The following is a 19,921-nucleotide window of genomic DNA, read 5'->3' as shown; positions in this document are numbered from 1 at the left end:
TTTTCTAGAAAATTATTTGAAGGATCTTAGCTAGTTTATACTTTACTCGTTTTATGTAACCTTCTTATAGTTTAGTTTGTAGATACAGTTTTTGTAAAAGCTATAAAGTCTGATATTTAATAAAGTTATAGAATGATATTTCATAATCTTATAAATCTCAAGGTTACATTATTCTTAGAGTTAGGCTTATGTATTAATTTCAGTTATTCGTTGTTTTGTTAAAAACTTGTAACCGTAGAACAATAACAATGAAGAAACTAACAATTTATGTTATGCATTAAAGTTATATTTGATCTCCGTAGCCAATTACCTTTTTCCCAGACTATAGAATCAATCGGATAGCCTCCTACAGGACATTGTAATTCTAAAGTTTCTTCTTCTAAAACAGATATGTTTTTCATTGATCTGACGAAAGGAGGTCCGTATATCTGAATTTTCCCAGAATGTTCGATGACACCCACGTCATTCTTGGCTATACATTTGTAGTTTCCTCCATCTTCTGATCGAATGCTGGATACATTCACATAACTAGTTAAAATGTGATTCTCGTTAACGTAATCACCTTTGGAGAACCGTGGACTAGTGGGTAATGGCATACCATCCAATAACCACGTTATTTGGGGCAAAGGATTACCCTGAGCAACACATTTTATCGATATTGGAGGTCCTGGCTTCAGTATTTGATCTTGAAATGTCTCTTGAAATATAGGCTCATCATCTGCAATATAAAAATAAAAAACACCAATAATTATGGCTAATGTATATTAGTTAATACAGATTCGCCAAAAAAATGGCACTATGCTTTTCAAACATTCTTTCTTATTTCTAAAATAAGATTTCTTGAGTTCTTATAAAATGAAAGAAAAGTTTTCTGTTTATATAAATTTGGATTTATATTTCATTCCACTATTATCTCAAACATTATAGTGATTTTCTCAATAGTTACATAAAGGATTTTGTTAACATGGCTTATCATAATTCATCCTTTACACTCACTCCTTACGAAACAAACTTTTTTTTCAAATATTGTCAAAAGTCAAGTCTCAGAGTATAATGTATTTGGTTTTGTACAGTCCAGTATTATATACAGGGTGTCCTAAAAACATGTATACACACTTTGAATGATTATAACTCACTCAAACTTTTGTTTTTTTTACAGGTGCAACTGAATTGAAGTAATAGTAGAAGCAAGACTAAAAAGCTTTGAGAAAAGGCAATTTATCTTAAAGTGTTACTGGAAGTGTGAGAACGTAGCTGAAGTGCAAAGACGGTTTAAAGGGAGTTTCAAACAGATCTACCAACGCGACTCACCATTACTCGCATCAGAGATAAGTTTGAAAGGAAAGGAACTGTTCAAGATGTCCATAAAGGGCGTTTTAGAAGACCGCGGTCGTCAACCAGTCCCACACGAGAGAGCTGTTGGAAAGTCTCAACTGATCTCTAAAAAATCTGTTCGGCAAAGATCCCTAAAACAAGAATCCCAAAACCATCGCATGTTGAAGCGCGCTCATTAGAAAATTTTTATACCGGCATTATCCACGCACTCAATGAAGATGATCCTGACCGAAGAGTTGGATTTTGTGAGTGGTGGCTGGCAAAATCTGCAGAAGATGTACAGTTTCCAAACAAGATTGTCTGGAGTGACGAGGCCTCTTTTAAGTTAACTGGCTCAGTTAATCGTCACAATTGCACCTACTGGGTACCTCAGAACCAGCATGTTACGTTTGAATACCACGTTAACTTACAAGTGATTACAGTGTGATGTGGATTATCAGCATTGGGCGTAATTGGACCATTATTTTTCGAAAACACAGTCACTGGTCTCGTTTTACTGAACTTGCTGCAAGAATTTGTCGTATTACGCATTCGAGAGCAATTTGGAGATGAGGAGTTTTATTTCCAGCAAGGTGGAGCACCTCCCCACTACCATCGTAATGTGAGGGCCTATCTTGACGAAACTTTGCCTAACAGATGGACTGGGCAAAGAGGTAGCATTGAATTTCCTCCACGTTTACCAGACCTCACACCTCCGAACTCTTTTTATGGGGATACGTCAAAGATAACATTTATAGCATAAAACCATGAAACAGTCAATGAGCTGGGAGCAACAATTGAAAGAGAATGCACCCAAATACGAAATGAATGATTCGTGAAGTTTGCAATTGCATCTGTCCATGTTATCAGCAGTGCCTGGATCAGAACATTCATCAGTTCGAACACCTGCGTTAACTCAACAGATTCTACACTTGTCTTCTTAAACTTGTATTATAAAACCTAGATGTATCTTAATAAACATTGTATTTATAATCATTCAAAGTGTGTATACATTTCATGGGACACCGTGTAGTTTTGACAAATTATACGCAGAGAAAATGAATATTTTTAAAATGCAAATGAACAAATAAACTTCGTCTATAACTCAAATATCAGATGTGTGTAGTTTATTGAGAAACGTTTTTCTGATAATGAAGTTGTACTATCTCTTAGTGAATTTATTTCGATGTTTTTGATTTTATACTTTTCATATTCAAAGACGACGCCTTCATATCGATTTTAATTTCGTCTGTTGATTTGAGATCTTCAGCCATGTTTTTGTAATACTGTTTGTTGTTTTTTTACGGTACCTGACACAATTATTTTAAAAGAATGACCTATCTAAAGTTGTACATTTTGAAATTGTTACTAATCAGGTTTGCATTACGTTATTATTAGGGTCGATTAACTGAATTCCTGCATGTTTAAATATGCACTAGAAAAATGTTTATATAATAAACAAATAGTTATAAATATTTAATTAAAAGCAACATACTGGCATTGGGTTGATTTTTTTTGGTGATTTTAGATCTAAGTCCATGTATTATAATACTTATAGCACTTAATAGCATACCTGACATAGTTTAAGTATCGTTAAAACAGTAAAATTAATTAAATAATTTTAATAACACCTTCAAATATCTATTAATTATATTTAAATATGAAATCCAATAAAATAAAGCCCCATTCTATTATAATGAATTTTCAGATATAAACAGCTAGGTTAAATTTATACATAAATTAACATACCACCAATCTTGAGTTCAGTAGCGGCTTGCGCAGCCTCTATTTCATTACGAACAAAGCATTGATACATTCCTCTATCTTGGCTTTTCACGGGGTAAATTCGAAGTATTTTATCTCCCACCGGTCGAACTCGGTCACTCCATTGAAAAGGTTTGTTGTCCTTTGTCCATTCTAATGATAAGATCGGAAATCCAGAATAATTACAGCTAAATAAAGCAGTTTCTCCCACATCCACTATCTGATGCCGAGGGTGTATTTTGGCAGACAGAGGTGCTATTATGAAAACGCAAATGTATTACTTAGTATAAGAGACGTATGAAGACGTAATGACACAAAATAAAACAGAACTTGTTATGGTTCCTTTGTGAATACTTTCATTTCAAAGGTGTATTAGGAAAACTACAATACAGCTAAAGTAAGATAAAAGCCTCAGCAACATTACACGGAAAATCTCCAAAATAAAAACGTTGTCCCTCAATAATTCAAAGTTGATAAATTTTGAAAACCTGATTAAAAAAACAGTGTACTTCTCGATATGTATAAGTAAAGATCGATTTTGTTTGATACATAAACAAGAAACGAGACAGAAATATGCTAACATACGATTTATTAAATGATTCTAATAATTACTGTTATAATAATCTTGTACATGAAACTTAACACGTTTAGTATGATGATATTTATTTATTTGTTTAACAAAACATCAAAAATGTATTTGTTTATTTGTAGTTAACCACAAATCTATAGAATAAATAGGCTATATTTGCTGTGCCCACCGTAGGTATTAACAGCGAAAATAAATATTATTTTTTATAAGTTTAAGAATTAAGTCTAAAACAATAAAATTACATATGGTTCCCAATCCCTAAACATTAATAACCACTAAAAGAAAATGAAGTAAAACGTTTAAAGTAAATGTTTCCCTTAATAATAGGATTCAAAATGTTCGTTAATTTCAAAAACAGAAAATCTGTATTTGATTAAAAACAAATTTCATTTATTGATTATTTGAGAAACACTTGATGCTTATAAAATTTTAAATAAGAAGAGGATATATTCGGTCTCCTTGCTTTTCTAGATATATTAAAGTGCATTGCTAGGGTTCGGCGTTCTCTGATCAATGATGCACTAAGCCACTACTCAGCAATATGTTATGAAACTCTCCTTATGATATAATATGTCTATAAATACTATCTATGACACATTAAAGATTATACAATTATCATGATATAAATAATTTGCACGTTTTAGATTTTGTTTGCCAATATACAGCAACAATTAATTAAATTAAATTAACACAAAATAATCCACAGTTCGTTAATTTAATTAACATAAACCGTAATGTATATTTTACACAACAATACATTTAATTTTTCCAACTGTTTTTCTCAATGATCACTACATGTATTAAGACAACCAATTCCTATTAATAATCTGATGGTTAAATGGATATTTTATCTTGATAGAATGATTTCTGTTTTTCTTTAACCAGCGATCTAATCGATACGTACAAACATTAATGGCCTAGAAGTTCACCAGTTCAACGGTACGCAAAAAGGGGGAAACGAGTCTAAATCATGACTTGTTCAAATAATATTTTTTATAATTAAAAACGTAAACATCAGTACGCGTACTGAATAAGACAAATTATAATTTTAATAAGAAAAAGAGATAAGAAGAAAGGATGTTGGCTTACTTTAAAAGTAAATATTCCTCAAACAGTTACACCTTAATCATTCGACTATGTCAGTATCTTACAGGCTTTAACGTATTTAATACAGAGATAAAATGTATATTTCTGAGCAAGATATGTATTCTGTCTTTGACTATTTCACTAGGCCTATTATGTCCTGCACATTCAAGTGACAATAAACCATATGATATCAAAACCGCGAATTTCTTTTTTACAGGTTGGCGAGATGCATCATTTGGTTTGGTTTGAATTTCGCGTAAAGCTACACGAGAACTATCTCCTCTATACTTCCCTATTTTATCAGTGTAAGACTATATGGAAGGTAGCCAGTCAGTACCACCCACCGCTAAATGTGGGCTACTATTTTACCAAAGAAAAGTGGAAATGACTGGAACATTATAACACCACCACGGCTGAAAATGCAAGAATGTTTGGTGTGAGGGGAATTCAAACCCAACGACACCTGTGATTGCAGGTGAAATGCCTTAACCACCTGTGGTTTGTTTGGAAGTTCGCACAATGCTACACAAGGGCTATCTACGCTAGCCGTTTCTAATTGGGCAGTTAAAGACTAGAAGAAAGGCAGTTAATCATCACCACTCACCGCCAATTGTTGAGCTACTCTTTTACTGTCGAATAGTACGATTGACACGAGACATCTTAGCATCCTACGGCTAAAAGAGCGAACATGTTTTGTGGAACGAAATTTTTTAAAGTAAATTTATTTTACACCTGAAATATTTAATATTACATCAAAATAATTATATAAAAATACTATGGACACTCCAAAAATTACAGACCTAACACCACCAATTCTGTATCAGCGCTTTCAGATCCCAAAATGTTTTTTGCAATACATCGATATTTTCCACTATCGTTTGAGCTGGGAGTGTGAATCAACAATGTTCCATCTAGAAAAGTGTATTCCTTTCCATCTGTAATCTGGCTGAGCCCGTTTCTCACATGTTTGTACCACTCATAAATTGGCAAAGGTGAGCTCTGTGCAGCACAGGGTAACTCAAACATTCTTCCTTCCGTTGCTGCCAGGTGAAGTTTGAAGTCTGTTAATCTGGGAAGCATTCTTAGTGCATCTACAAGTGCAAATAATAAAACCTTTTTTATTATTTATTAAACTGTATAATACCAAACACATAAAAGGTTTAAGCACAATTCTAAGCATGTTTCAATTATTCAAAGAATAATTAGTAATTACTGCTATGTTAAATAATAACAAGAGTAACCAGTTTTCATTTCATAAAATAACGAAGTATGCAAAAATCTCAAAATCAACAATTAGTTGTTAAGAAAGGCTAGAAGATCTTAATGATAAGATACTATAACAATCATCGAGATATTTATTTTATTGCTTCATCATTCATCCAGATTTATTGTTTTATTATTGTTTTTATAACACATGAGACAAAAACAAAGGTAAATATGCAAACTGCACAAACACAGAAATATAAATTCTGCATGTGACGTAAGCGAAGATACCTTTTTTAGATGATGTACAAAAAAATTAAATTGGATAAAACAGTTATGCTACTTTACAGTGCTATAAAACATAGTACATTTATTAATAATATATTAGATTGAACTAGAAGTATTAAAATTATGTGTGGCTTGTTAACTGGAGAATGATATTTATTAAAGAGTAGTATTAAAGAAGTAAACTGACATTAAAGAATCAAGAGACTGTGTAACAAAAGAAATTGGTAATCAGAATATTTTGTACAGGACAGATTAATTGTAATGTAATATCCGGTTATGGAAATTATTATCTCAAGATGCGTCCTTTCATTTAAATAAATATATTAAAAGATATATCTATTTTTTTTACCTACTTCATTTCCAATAATATTTTTTGCTAAATAACATACGCATACTATCAATTTTATAACGATATTCAACTAATATCACACTGAATCACTTTAGCTATAGCTTGAACTCAGTACGGTATATACATTATACGGTGCCGTAATATATCTTATTTGAATGCTATCCATTCATGGAGAATATATTGCAAAAATGGTTTGAATATGTCTGTAAAGGTTTAAAGTAATGTACATAATGTTCTTGTTCGTCTCGTGCTCATCACATGTTGGCTAAGAAAAGTAAATGAAATCACTGCTGTGCTATTTGAATTAAGTTCGGATAACAAAAAGAGAGTTGAAGTGGTTTATATGATTTCCTTACAAATATTTGCTCTATTGTACAGTTAAAAAGAGAGTAAAACATAAATTATTCGCTCACATTATCATATATTTCTAATTCATTTATTACTCACCAGCATAATTGAAATTATACTTCCCTGTAGTGTATGATGTAATACATACTCTTCAAAAAAAGAAACGCAAAAGGGATATTTTTTTATTTTAAAGAGAAATATATCTAATAACGTTACAAGCTCAGAGTATGTGATGTTACACGTGTTAAGGCACTGATTGTCAGACCAAAATAAAAATAAAAGTTGTGCACTTTGAAAACGGAGGAAAACATCAGATTTTTCGCCAAAACGCATGCGTGTCCAATAAATCTGTTTGAGAGATCTGCATGTTCTGCAAGTGCAACATGTGCAAAATCCCTATAAAAGTGACGGATTCTCGGTTTCCATAGCTCAGTGTTAAGCCACAGACACGCAATACAGTTACGCCAAGACTGACTGAAGCACAACGCAACAACGCCATTGGTCGCTTGGAAGCAGGCAAATCTCGATCAGATGTTGCCAGAGCTGTGAATGTCCACCCAAGCACCATCACAAGGCTATCAAATCGTCACCAACAACATGGTTCAACTCGTGACCGTCCACGATCTGGCAGACCTCGTGTGACCACGCCCGCACAAGATCGCTACATCCGGTTACGTCACCTTCGGGATAGGACCACCACTGCGACGTCTACTGCCTCAACCATACTAGAGTTGCGTGGGATTTCCGATCAGACCGTACGCAACCGTCGACGAGATTCTTAGGCCCCATGTGCAACCCATCATGGTGAACGTCAACGACGTTTTTCAATATGACAACGCCCGTCCTCACACAGCCCGACTCACCACTGTCTTCTTGAGACACCACGACATCAACGTTCTTCCCTAGCCCTCCAGATCACTAGATTTAAACCCCATCAAACATCTTTGGGACGAGTTGGACCGACGTCCGCGTCGCCGACAACCTCAACCGCAGACTCTACCTCAGCTTGCAGCAGCTTTGCAGGCTGAGTGGACAGACATTCACAGAATATGATTCGTCATCTCATTGCTTCCATGGGCAGGAGATGCCAAGCAGTTATTGATGCTCACGGGGGGCATACTCGTTATTGTCGTTGAGTGACGTTAAACTTCACCTAGAGAGCATGGACTTCACCTTTGCAGACTTTGAATGTTCAGCAGTGAATGTGCAAAGTTTCACACATGTCATACAGAACTACCCGGAATAAACTTGATAACAATTTGTTTCAAATTTTGCCTTTTGCGTTTCTTTTTTTTAAGAGTATATTTTCTTGTTGATTATTTGTTTCCGTAATGTAGTTTTAGTACTGCCATTAGCAAAACACCGCCACAAATAGACGAATCATGATCACTGTTGAAGGTATAACTCAAATGAGACCCACTCGGACGTCTATTGTGCTTTACAAGTCAGTCTTATCATGTTTTCAATATTTCCATAGTTGATGGCTAAAGCTGTTTCTAGTAACATGCGTACTGCTTGTCAAATTACACTATTGATAGACTGTGATAACACGTTTTTCACGAAGAGGAAATCAATGAAACGAGCTTTAATAACGATGTTGAGCACCTACAATTACAAGTCTTTGAAAGTTGGAGAGATCATTGTTCTTATCCATTGTCTTAAAAACTAATCCTTCTATAACTACAATTGTACATGTATAGGGCTTAAGCAAACACATGATCAATTTACTTTGCATAACAATAAATAGGATGTTTATAAATGCATGTAGGATTTTTTTATAAACTGGTTGGTTATGCTCTTCCAGAATTAACTATTTTAGAATAACTTCGATAAAGGGTAATTAATAAAATAACCAGTTTTATGAAATTGTCTTTTCAATGAGCAAACGTAGAAACAACTTTTAATTCAATTGTTGTTTTAATCATTTTTAGAAAAAAAGATTATATAAAAACAAATACAGACGACATTTAAGATTTATCAGTATTTTCTTTCACCAATCATGTTTTTAACAACAAAGTTATTTCTTCTGTATCTAAAAGTTCGATGTCACTTAATCTCAGATGTAGCTTTTGCATTCCTGTTTTATGTATATTATAAACTACATCTAAAACCACAATGTTTAATACCTACAGAAAGTGTAATTACTGAACAAAAATCAAAAGAGATATTAATTAATTGTATTTATTGAATTACATATGTTTCAAAACATGCCATTTAACAGCATTTTAATTAAATAGGACAAGAACTGTCCACTGTACTTTTATATAAATCTAGTATTGTAATTATTTGCTCATGAAAACGAGTTAGTGCAATGAACCACGCAGCAACAATGAAATGGATACTTTAAAATAACATTAGCAGCACTTTTACCTATTTGTAGGGTGTTTAAACATCAGGCAATATCGGTTACGATAGAACCTAAGACATTCTGGAGACTAAACTTAACAAAGTTCTAACATACTTTTCACAATAAAATATGTAGTTAACAAACCTAAATTACATACTATTTCGTGTTTGTATTTATATAGCTAGTCTTTAATATTTTTAAGCGTGGAAAGTGATTATACTTATCAGTTGCAAATTTAAACATCTTATCATATTATTCATTATATTTTATTTCAAAATGAAGCATGTATTTCGAGCGAATATGGTTTATATCATCTCTGTTGACTGTATATATGTTCTGGACAGACAAACAAGAGTAAATCTTAAAACGGCTCGCCTGTTACCACGAGTCTTCCAGAAGAAGAACTTGTAAGAGTTTCGCCAGTCAAGCGGTTCCGGACTCGACAACGAAAAGTTTTACGGACGTCAGAAACAGTTACTCTTCGAACATGAAATTCTCCACTTGGAAACACACTATATCTACCTGAAATTTATAAAAAACGAATGTGTGTTTTTTTTCTATAATAATACCTTAACAGCAATTATAAATAAGTAACAGTAAACTCGTAATAAAACAAATGTTTTAACAGTTGAAAACTCATATAATTAACATACTTCAATATTTCAGCTTATAAATAAGGTGATTATTGTTTTGTTTTCTTGGTTGTTAGCTAAAGAAAATAGACAAATTAATCAAATACATTAATACAAGTAACGAAACAAGTAAACTTTTCCTCACTGATGACTGATTGATGGTGTCAAAGGTCAAAGCGTCACTCATAAATTTTAGTTTGACTGTGACTAATTTAAAAAAAAACATATTCCTTTTGAAATAATCAATAAGCAGTTTTTTTTATTATATGATTTATTTGATATAGGAAGGACTGTACAGTGGTGGAACAAATTATTGTATCATCCAATTTTTTAACCCTTTTCTTCGTTTCTGTAATTTTTTTCTACGAGATAGTACATTGTGAAAATATCAAAGTAGTATAAAACAATGAACGACGAACTGAATGTAGGCAGGGATACGTTCATAATGCCATAGGTGAATTAAGTTTTCCTGCAATTCCAATATGATTCTTAATTTCTTCTCTTGCGCTAACTTTCAGCAGTTTTCGGCTATGTTGAGATCCGAGCCGTTGTCTGGCCAATGTTGTGTCTTGATCCTCTCCCTTTGAAAGCAATAAAATCAAATCTAAAATGTCTTTTCGAAACATGTACAATAAAATTTTCCCTTCCTTTGACGTCCACTGCATGTATATTATCAACTTTATTAACCTTGTGATATGGAGTAGAGCCATTCTGGAATGTATATTGGTTAGCTCACTGAAGCGATTCTGATTTAACTGGGAGTCGAGTGTTTTTGTTTTTTATTTAGAAAACGCATATACTCCCCACCCTAACCCAAAGTTAACCTCCCATATTACCCAATCCAGTGGGTGATTCACAGTTTTATTCAAACACGCTTTTATCAGCATCGACGTCTACAAATGTCTCCCATCAGACCTGGACAGGTTGTTTTCTGATTCATCTAAAGATATAACTTTACTCCAAATGGTTTACGTCCATTGAACACGCTGTTTGGCTCAGTTCAGCCTCATCTTCTGTGAGGAAGGCTGTTTCACTGGGAGATTAGTAGAGTACGGGTGATACCAGATGATGCGAGCAATGACAGCATCCCATGAAGTTTTCTGCAATGCTCTTTTGAGTTTTATGGACGTGAATTGACGAGTATGCAGGCTTATTTGTTTTAACACACGATCGTCAACTAATTTAGAAGCTTTTTTTCCTTCAATTTCTTTAGCCTCTCCACAAAGCCCTATATTTTTGCACACATCACCTCACAGTATACTTTTTAAATTTAATTCTTTTAGTAATATTCGTTGTCTAAAATAGCACTTTGCTTAAAGGAACAATGACTTCTTTATCCTTGGAGGTAACTCGTAAACCTTGGTCATGGTAAAATCACACACACGTTGAAGCACATCAGTCAGATCCTCTTTTTATAGTAAAAAACAAAAACGGCTAATACAATACCCATACAGCCTATAAAGCTGCTGATGTAATGATAATCAGTATTGCATCATCCATTAAATATATTTGAACCTACATGCATTAGGGCCTCAAAACAAACGATGAATCCAAAGATGAACATGAACAAATTGGATGGTTAAATAAGTATTTGCAAAAACGTTTTAATAATTTTGAAGAATCGAATTTTATATGTTGGGTTTGAGAAACAAATACACATGTTTATTTTCATTCATTTTCTGTTTTTGTCATTTAAGCACAAAACTACACAATATGGTATGTGTGCTCTGCCTACTACGGGTGTCGAAATTCGGTTTATAACGTTTTAATACTGCGTATCAGGGAATTCATTAACTGCGATACCTATTTTTCAGTCCCTCATATAAATTAAATATATAATATTTAAAGAGTATTTTTATTTGAGCTTGTTAAATACGTGTTTTTTGTTTTCTTTCTGAGAACCAAAGCTGTCTTTCGATGAATAAAAGCATTTGTTATAATAACATAGTAAGGACGTAATATATCAACTGGTTTACTTTCATAGTTATTAAAGTTATAAATCTTATTTTTGTTTAAAGTTAATAATCTTTAAGTAATTTTCAATTGCTTGAAAAAAGTTGGTGGAAGATGCTTAAAGATTATTCGAGTAGAAAAAAATCAAACTAATTAACTAATAAAGTTGTTACCCGTTGTTGTGTGAAAATTTTAAATTGAGATACACCAAGAACACATATCAGTGAATAGAGACTTTAATACACCCACTTCAGTTTACGGCCCGGTATGGTCAGGTGATTATGAGTTAGGGCGTTCGACCTGCAATATGAGGATCACGGGTTCAAATCCCCGTCACACCAAACATGCTCGCCCTTTCAGCCGTGGGGCGTTATAAAGTTACGATCAATCTCACTATTCGTTGGTAAAAGAGTAGTCCAATAGTTGGCGATGGGTAGTAATGATTAGCTGTCTTTACTCTAGTCTTACACTACTAAATTAGAGACGGCTAGTGTAGATAGCCCTCATGTTTCTTTGCACGAAATTAAAAACAAACAAACTCTCTTAGCATTACGGAAATGCTCAACAATTACTTTTTGCTGTAGGCTTTGGCTCTGAGTGAAACTAAGAATGCAACACAGTTAACGTTTTTCTTTTTATTCTATGCAGTAGTTTACATCGATAAATTAATTTAATCTTTTCCTTCACTGGAGGAAGATAATTTTTTGTTGATGTTAAGATATAATAAGTCCCCCGCTAGTACAGCGGTAAGTCTACGGATTTACAACGCTATAATCAGGGTTCGATTTCCCTCGGTGGACTCAGCAGATAGCTCGATGTGGCTTTACTATAAGAAAACACACACAAGGTATAACAAAGGAAATTAATGAAATATAAAATTATTTAAGATAACGTGCTTATAACGCACGCGCGCGAACTAAGAAGTAAGCACGCATATGATATTTTCCAAATATATAAATTAAATATTAATATTTGCTACATACATATCAGTTTGAATGGAGTATCACCCATAAGTAAAACGTAGGCTAGTTGTACTAGTACGTCAAATATCTTACAAGTCAATTTAATCGTAACAAACATACTTGACGTAGAAGAACCCCTGATGATAAATGATTCATCCTGAAGCCATGACGTCACTGTTACGTATTCCTTTACACGATCAGGGATGCGACATCTCAACACCCCAGTGTTTCCGGTTACCACGTTGTCGTCATATACTTCTACTTTGAAACTTTGGAGAACCACTAAAAAGTGAACAACAGAAAAACAAACTTTTTCTCACATTTTCTGCTTACGTTCTAAATGCCTACAAAGTTAAACCAATACAACGAACAGGAAATATAAATTCTAATTAAGAATTTAGCATAGAGGATCACATACATATGTTATAATTGTTTTCAAACAAGACCCAAAGCTCGAGCGCTTCGAATAGTTAACTATTCTTCTTTAGGAAAAATATAAATGTTTATTCGATGAATGCATTATGTATATAAAAAAAAGTTTTATTCTTTATGATACGATCACCAACAACTACGTGGCTTTGAACATGGTTGAATAATGAAGTTGTCCGTATTTTTGTGTATTATGTAGCTACAAATATTTAATGAAAATGTAACTTAAAACTTTTGGTGAGATGTTAAACTTTCTATATGTTCTTTTGATCTTAAATCTTTCTAAAGGAACGAAATCAATGTCAAATCTATGCTCATTATTTAAAGGTCAAAAGGGTAATATTTTCCCCCGATTTAGTGTGTACACTTAAGAAAAGCGGGACTTTGATGTGGTTTCAAGTTAGAATTCAAGAACTGTAATCACGTGACTTGTGTCGCTTGGTCTGCAAGAAAATTGTATAAGGAAACATTCCACTGTTTTTAATTTTAATAATCCGTGTACGATTGTTCGAACGTATACACTTTATGAAGTTTTAGTAAAGTAGGGAACGAATTCACTGGGATGACAAAGGTGAACATTTTCAAATATGAATTTTGTTTGGAGTTCTATTGGACGTCATATTACAATATCCCATAGTACGGGTTTGCTACGTATTACAGTAAAATAGCAAAAATGGAACACAGCTTCTGGATGCATTCATTTGTTCAACAGTTTAATTGTATATTGAGTTCACAATTTCTTTACTTCTTCGTAAAGAGACATACATATTAACAAAGTGTTGTTAACATAATTATTTATACTAATGTATTGCCTTTAATTAACGCCCCTGAGGGCGTTGCAAACTGCTAATTACAGCATTTGTCCAGTTCCTGTCTATTTTTCACATGTGATTCGTTTATTTCAATGTTGATAAGTGTTGTGTGTTCTCTTTTTTCAAGTCAAAATTACGGTAATAAAAGTGGATTATATGTTGGATTACTATTGCTGTCACACAAGTGAGCTTTTAAATATACTGGGAAGGTCAATAATTAGATAAATGGGCTTAACTAGGAGCATAAAGGTATTACTAATGAGCTCCTCAATAAAACTGTTGGAAATTTAAGTAATAATATTATAAAGAAAAAACTTACAAAAATAGTTATTTTAGTTTAAACACAGTTTTAAAGTTACACATAGTAAATCTTACTAGTTCGGTTGCAAATGGTTAAATTGCATTTTTTTCTTGTTGTTGTTTAGACCTAAGCACAAGGCTACACAATGGGCCATCTGTGCTCTGCCAACCACGGGTATCGAAACCCGAATTTTAGCGTTGTAAGTCCGCAGGCATATCGCTGAGCCACTAGGGGCTTTTGTTGTTGTTTTAAATCATTATGAGATATATAATTAGATAAAATATTTATCATAAGAATAATTTCTGGATCATAAATAGTTGGAAAACAACTTTATATAACCTTAATAACCCTGAATTTTACACATTCTCTTCACTTGTAAAAATGTTTTAAAAATCTTTTAGTTTTCGCTTAAAAATCATACGTGAGTACATGTTATGAACATAAGTATATTGATAGAGTCAGAGCAAAACAGAATTGCAAGCACTTTTTTTTAAGTTATGAGCAAAGTAAGGTAATCAACCTTATAATGCCTTACACCCTTAGCGATTATCATTGTCTGTTGTGAGAAAAGAGTTGCTTCAATAATGTATAGGGATATTGATTTCATTTTTTTTAATCACAATATCGAGTATGACAAAGAAAAAGTTGTTATTTTTTGTTGCACAATAGATTTTGTAATGTCCGAAATTAGGTAGAAAAGCACAACTGTAATTTCAATCATCTTCCTCGACTATTATAGTCAATAACCTCATTTCAGCTGGACAGCTTTTGGGTAACTTAAACATCATACATATTCCTCCTCCCAGCAACTGGAGATGTTGTTTTGAAGTTAACCACAAATCTACACAATAAGCTATACGTCAGCAAACATACCGCTGTGCTACTGGAGCGTCTCTTCCCTACAATCTTTTCCGACATTTGTGAATCAGTTGCAGACAATTTGTTTTGAATTTCGCACAAAGCAACACGAGGCCTATCTGCGCTAGCCATCCCTAATTTAGCACTGAGAGACTAGGGAGAAGGTAGTTTCCATTCACCAGCTCTTGGTCTACTCTTTTGCGAACGAATAGTGGGATCGATTGTACCATTATAACACACTCACAGCTGAAAGGATGAAAGGGAGATTTTCGAGCCTGCGACTCTCAGATTACGAATCAAGCGCCCTAACCATAGCCATGACAGGCTCAGTTGAGAAAAAGTGGTTACAATAAAAAAAACGCTTTACAATATCTTGTGGAGTTAATTTCGCACCTATACTGGATTACTATTATCATAATAAAAAGTGGTTCAGTTGGATATCAGTAGGATCCCTTATAAAATAGCCTGTCTGTGTATTATTAATATGTTATTCATAAATGACATGCCCGGCGGGTATAAATCCAAATTTCAGGCATATTTTATATACCTTTAAATGTAACTGAAATAAACCAAACGATAAATCATTTTCCAAAAGATTACTTCACATAAATACGGGTTAATACACATTTATTAATTTGCTTGCATGAAATACTAATAGAATATATGTACATTTTGCAAGTTAATATAGGTAAGATGGCTGAATCGCGAATTCAAGAAAACAACAGATTTTGTTGGCAAATTTAAAAAAAAATACTTAATCAAATGACAGCAAATATTTAGATTATTAAGTTGTAAAATAAACAAGGTTTATGTTTTATAACACAGTATGCCTACCCTACGTAAACTACAGAGATGGTTTAAATAGTCTTGTCAACAGTGAATCTAGAGATTTGTTGTATTACAGTGAAATAACTTTAATAATATATTTGAGATAAAGCCGAAAAATAACCAAAAATGTGTCAACGTTCATGTCAAAACCAGTAATACTTGATTGGCAGTTATATTATAATGCCTTCACAAATGAAAACGCCTTAACCACCAGATTATACCGCATCTGTACACAGATTGTACACATACAATCAATCGTGTTTTATCAACCACGAGTATCAAAGTCCCGTTTCTAGCAGTGTAAGTTAGCATACATTCCGCGGTGCAACTGGGAAGCAGTTACAGAGAACTATGGTATTTGTATTTCCTTCTGGTGTGTATTATCTTACACTAGTTGTTTTATTTTTACAATTCAATCATTTTACGTTTCTTTATTTTAAATTCACTATGAATTTTATTGACATTTAAATTTGAATGACCATTACTAAGCCCCAAATATGAAGCACTGAGATAAATCACCAACGGAAAACTATTGCTTGTGATTTTATTTATTCGATGTATTAAATACTTACATTAACCATATGACTTACTAGCTTTAATTATGTTTATTGTTATTAGTTACAGGGCAAAGTCACCACTACGTAACTGATTTCTTGATGGTAAAAATACTGTTAAAGTCAGGTTTGTTGAAAAAGAACAAGGGGCTATATTGAAATATTCACCAATTGTATAAATAGGGAGTTTCATTTTTAAACGTTACAAATATACATATCTTTGAAGAAGATAAAAACACATAATCCTTATTTTCTGAATTTAGCTGATGAAAATTGTTTCCATCGTTTATTCTGTTTATATTCTAATAAGGTTATAGAAGTGACGTTATGCCACACGCATTGACGTAAGTGAGCTGTAGTGTAGAAACGCATTACATTTATTGATATTTCGTCTTCTGTTATTAAAAACCATCGTGGGCATAAGGTATTAGTGAGACAGAGACTAATTTATTTGAATTTGTTCTTTTTGAATCTACTTCTACGTTAAATTAATTTCATGATATCGCATTCACAATATATGCTTTACCAAAACATTTTTGTACAAGAGAACAGCAAAATTTATTCAGAGTAAATTTTACTAGAGGCAATATTAATTATTTCAAAATATTTACTTTCTTGCTTTAAATGAAAACGTTTTCTAACTTATTAATCAAACAAATAAATAGAATAGAATTTTCATTAAAAACGATAATTATTACACTTTCATATAACTCTCAAAATATTATGAAAGATTTAGTTGGAAAACTATTAGATATTTATATCGCATGATAAGCACATTTTTTTGACAATCAAGCTTTATCCTTACTTATATATACATTTTATTATCAATATTATCAAAATTATATAAACAATGACGCTTGTTCTTTGATTATACCTATAATTGTGTCAAAATAACATACAATTTGAAATAAATTTCATCTATCGTTTTTATTTGTCTACTTGATCAATAGCGTTATTTAATGATTCTTAGATAAAACAGCAAATTAGGTTAAGAGCAAAATTTAAGTGTTGGTGTCATTTATATTAGGCAATACTAAAACACTTTATTTTGATTTGTATTTTCCTGCATTCAAACTGTTTTAATTTAGGTAAAATAAGTTATTTGTATCTCCAGATGACTCCACTGAATAGTTCGTCAATTAAGGTGCATTTACACAAATTATGCGTTTTTCTTTTTCAAACCTGATTTTTAATAGAAACCTTAATTGGAATAATTTAAATATTAATTAGAAAACAATTCAACAATAAATGGTGTATGTGAGTATTGCAATGTATGCCAACACGTTTATTTTATAAAGCTTGATAAGGAAAGAATGAGTACATCATTCAAAATAGCGAGGAAAATAGATATAATATTTTAACTTTGTATATTAGAATCAAATTGTTTATTGTTTTGTTATGAAGCACAAAGCTACACAAAGGACTATCTGTGCTGCCCATCAAGGGAATCAAAACCAAGTTTTTTATGGTATACGTCCTCACACATACCGCTAGAGGATCTTAGATTGAAGAGAAAGCTTAAGAACAGCGATATAAATTAGAGTATTATCAACAGTGCTGTAACATGAAATACATTAATCACGATACAAAATATAGGTAATTCTTTTGCTGCATGAGTTGTACTTGAAATAAGATGAGAAGACAGAGAGAGATAAGCTGTAAAGACTTGAGTTATACATGAGATAAAACTGACCTAACAACCAACAGAACGATTCAAAAGAATAAAATGATAAGATAGCAAAACAGTTGTAATAGAATTTATGTGCTAATTTCTATGGTATTTCCCAGGTCTTCAGTTCTCTATTATATCATTAGTTTTAGACAAAAGTTTCATTATATTTTATTCTCTTTATAATAGTTAGAAAACATTTCAAAAGTATACATTAATGTAAAGTTTAATCGAAAATATTCTTGTTTACAGTTTATTTCTTCCTCGTTACTACAGTTTCCAATGGTGATAATTAAAAGTTTCTTTCATTGAAAGTATGCAAACAGTAATGAACATTTAATAAGCATGCTAAAATGATCTAAGTAATAGGTTTCGCTACAAGATGTGTATGTAAACATTTTACTGTGAGTGAGGAAACATTTAATTTTGTTAGAGTAAACAGCAAATCTTGTAGATAGTTTAAATTAATATAATTAAATATGCAAATATATAAACCAATATACGTTTTACAGATAACATTTCTATTCCAAATATTCTATTTTTTATTGTCCATTTTTTATCATAAACGCGAAGTATTTCTTTACTGATCAATAAATGCTTTCGTGAGAAAAATTACAAACAAGCCTTTGTCAAATTTTGTTCGTATTCACGGAGATTTGAGTACATGGCACTTTTTCTTATGTTTCTTTCTTATTTTAATATTTGTATTAGAATCGTTAAACTTCTTTCTTTTCATTACACTTTGAGGCTTCTCTTAAAAGCAGCCGCTAAAACTCAAACAAATGTTCTTAAATTTCACAAGACGAATCTTTTCAAATAAATAACTACGAAAGAAAAATCAAGTAAACTAAACGGTAAATTCTAGAAAGCGTGATAATGTGGCTTCTATCATTCGAAGCATAGAGTCACGCTTTTTAATATATGTATACGTTTTAGAGATACACTCCACGTTTACCACCTCTTTAATGTGACAACGAAATCAATTAGATATCTCGTTTAGTTGTTAACTGAACTATGCTGAACTGTTACGATCTTTTGATCACCTTCTCTGTTAATTGATCTCTGCAATAAATTTGAATGTCTAAGCCTGTGCGCAAATAAAAATATTCTAGACAAGGAAAGTTAAAATGCATTACATAGTTCTTTTTGAACTCATCCCACTTAAACTAAAATTCCAGGCATTTTTAATATATTATATCAACCACTTCCAGATATAAAAAGTAAGACTTACAAATGAAATCCTCTACTCCTATAAACTCGAGCAATGTTCTGTCATTCAGCCATTAAAAGCATAGAGCCCAAGTCCACTCCAACCAATTAAGATAAAGTATCGAATTCTTTGTCTATTTTAATTAGTGGATCCACAAATCGTATATAAATTTCAAGTCCTACGACATTTTCATCTCACTCTGTTCATTCACAACCATGAATAACATTCTTATGTACATGTTATTTGTAAAAATCAACCAAATTAAATTATTTGATTTTCTAGTCTGAACAACAAACCATAAGTAAACTTACTAAAATGAATTAAACTACATCTTCCAATTATAGTTTTGAACTGTTTAAGTGTTAACTCTACTTTAAGACATAAATATAATTAAGATAATAAATGCTATACATTATTGTATTGTA

The 19,921-nt window shown here is 32.3% G+C and overlaps 1 protein-coding gene across 4 annotated transcripts in view; it reads right to left on the bottom strand.

The window, feature by feature from the left end:
• LOC143252819 (cell adhesion molecule Dscam1-like) overlaps positions 1–19,921 on the bottom strand; it is a 99,771-nt gene that overhangs the window by 67,198 nt on the left and 12,652 nt on the right. For 3 of the 4 annotated variants that reach the window (XM_076505558.1, XM_076505560.1, XM_076505559.1), the window contains exons 3-7: positions 12,956–13,117; positions 9,664–9,810; positions 5,554–5,844; positions 3,064–3,333; positions 311–718 (exon numbers count right to left, since the gene is read on the bottom strand). In XM_076505558.1, the coding sequence (XP_076361673.1) occupies positions 311–718; positions 3,064–3,333; positions 5,554–5,844; positions 9,664–9,810; positions 12,956–13,117 (1,278 nt within the window). Of the gene's footprint in view, positions 1–310; positions 719–3,063; positions 3,334–5,553; positions 5,845–9,663; positions 9,811–12,955; positions 13,118–19,921 lie in introns of those variants that run through there. The other variant, XM_076505561.1, reaches the window with a different exon arrangement.

The sequence above is a fragment of the Tachypleus tridentatus genome, chromosome 6, assembly GCF_004210375.1.
Source record: "Tachypleus tridentatus isolate NWPU-2018 chromosome 6, ASM421037v1, whole genome shotgun sequence".
NCBI lineage: Eukaryota > Metazoa > Arthropoda > Merostomata > Xiphosura > Limulidae > Tachypleus > Tachypleus tridentatus.
This window is presented reverse-complemented; position numbering and strand designations above follow the sequence as displayed.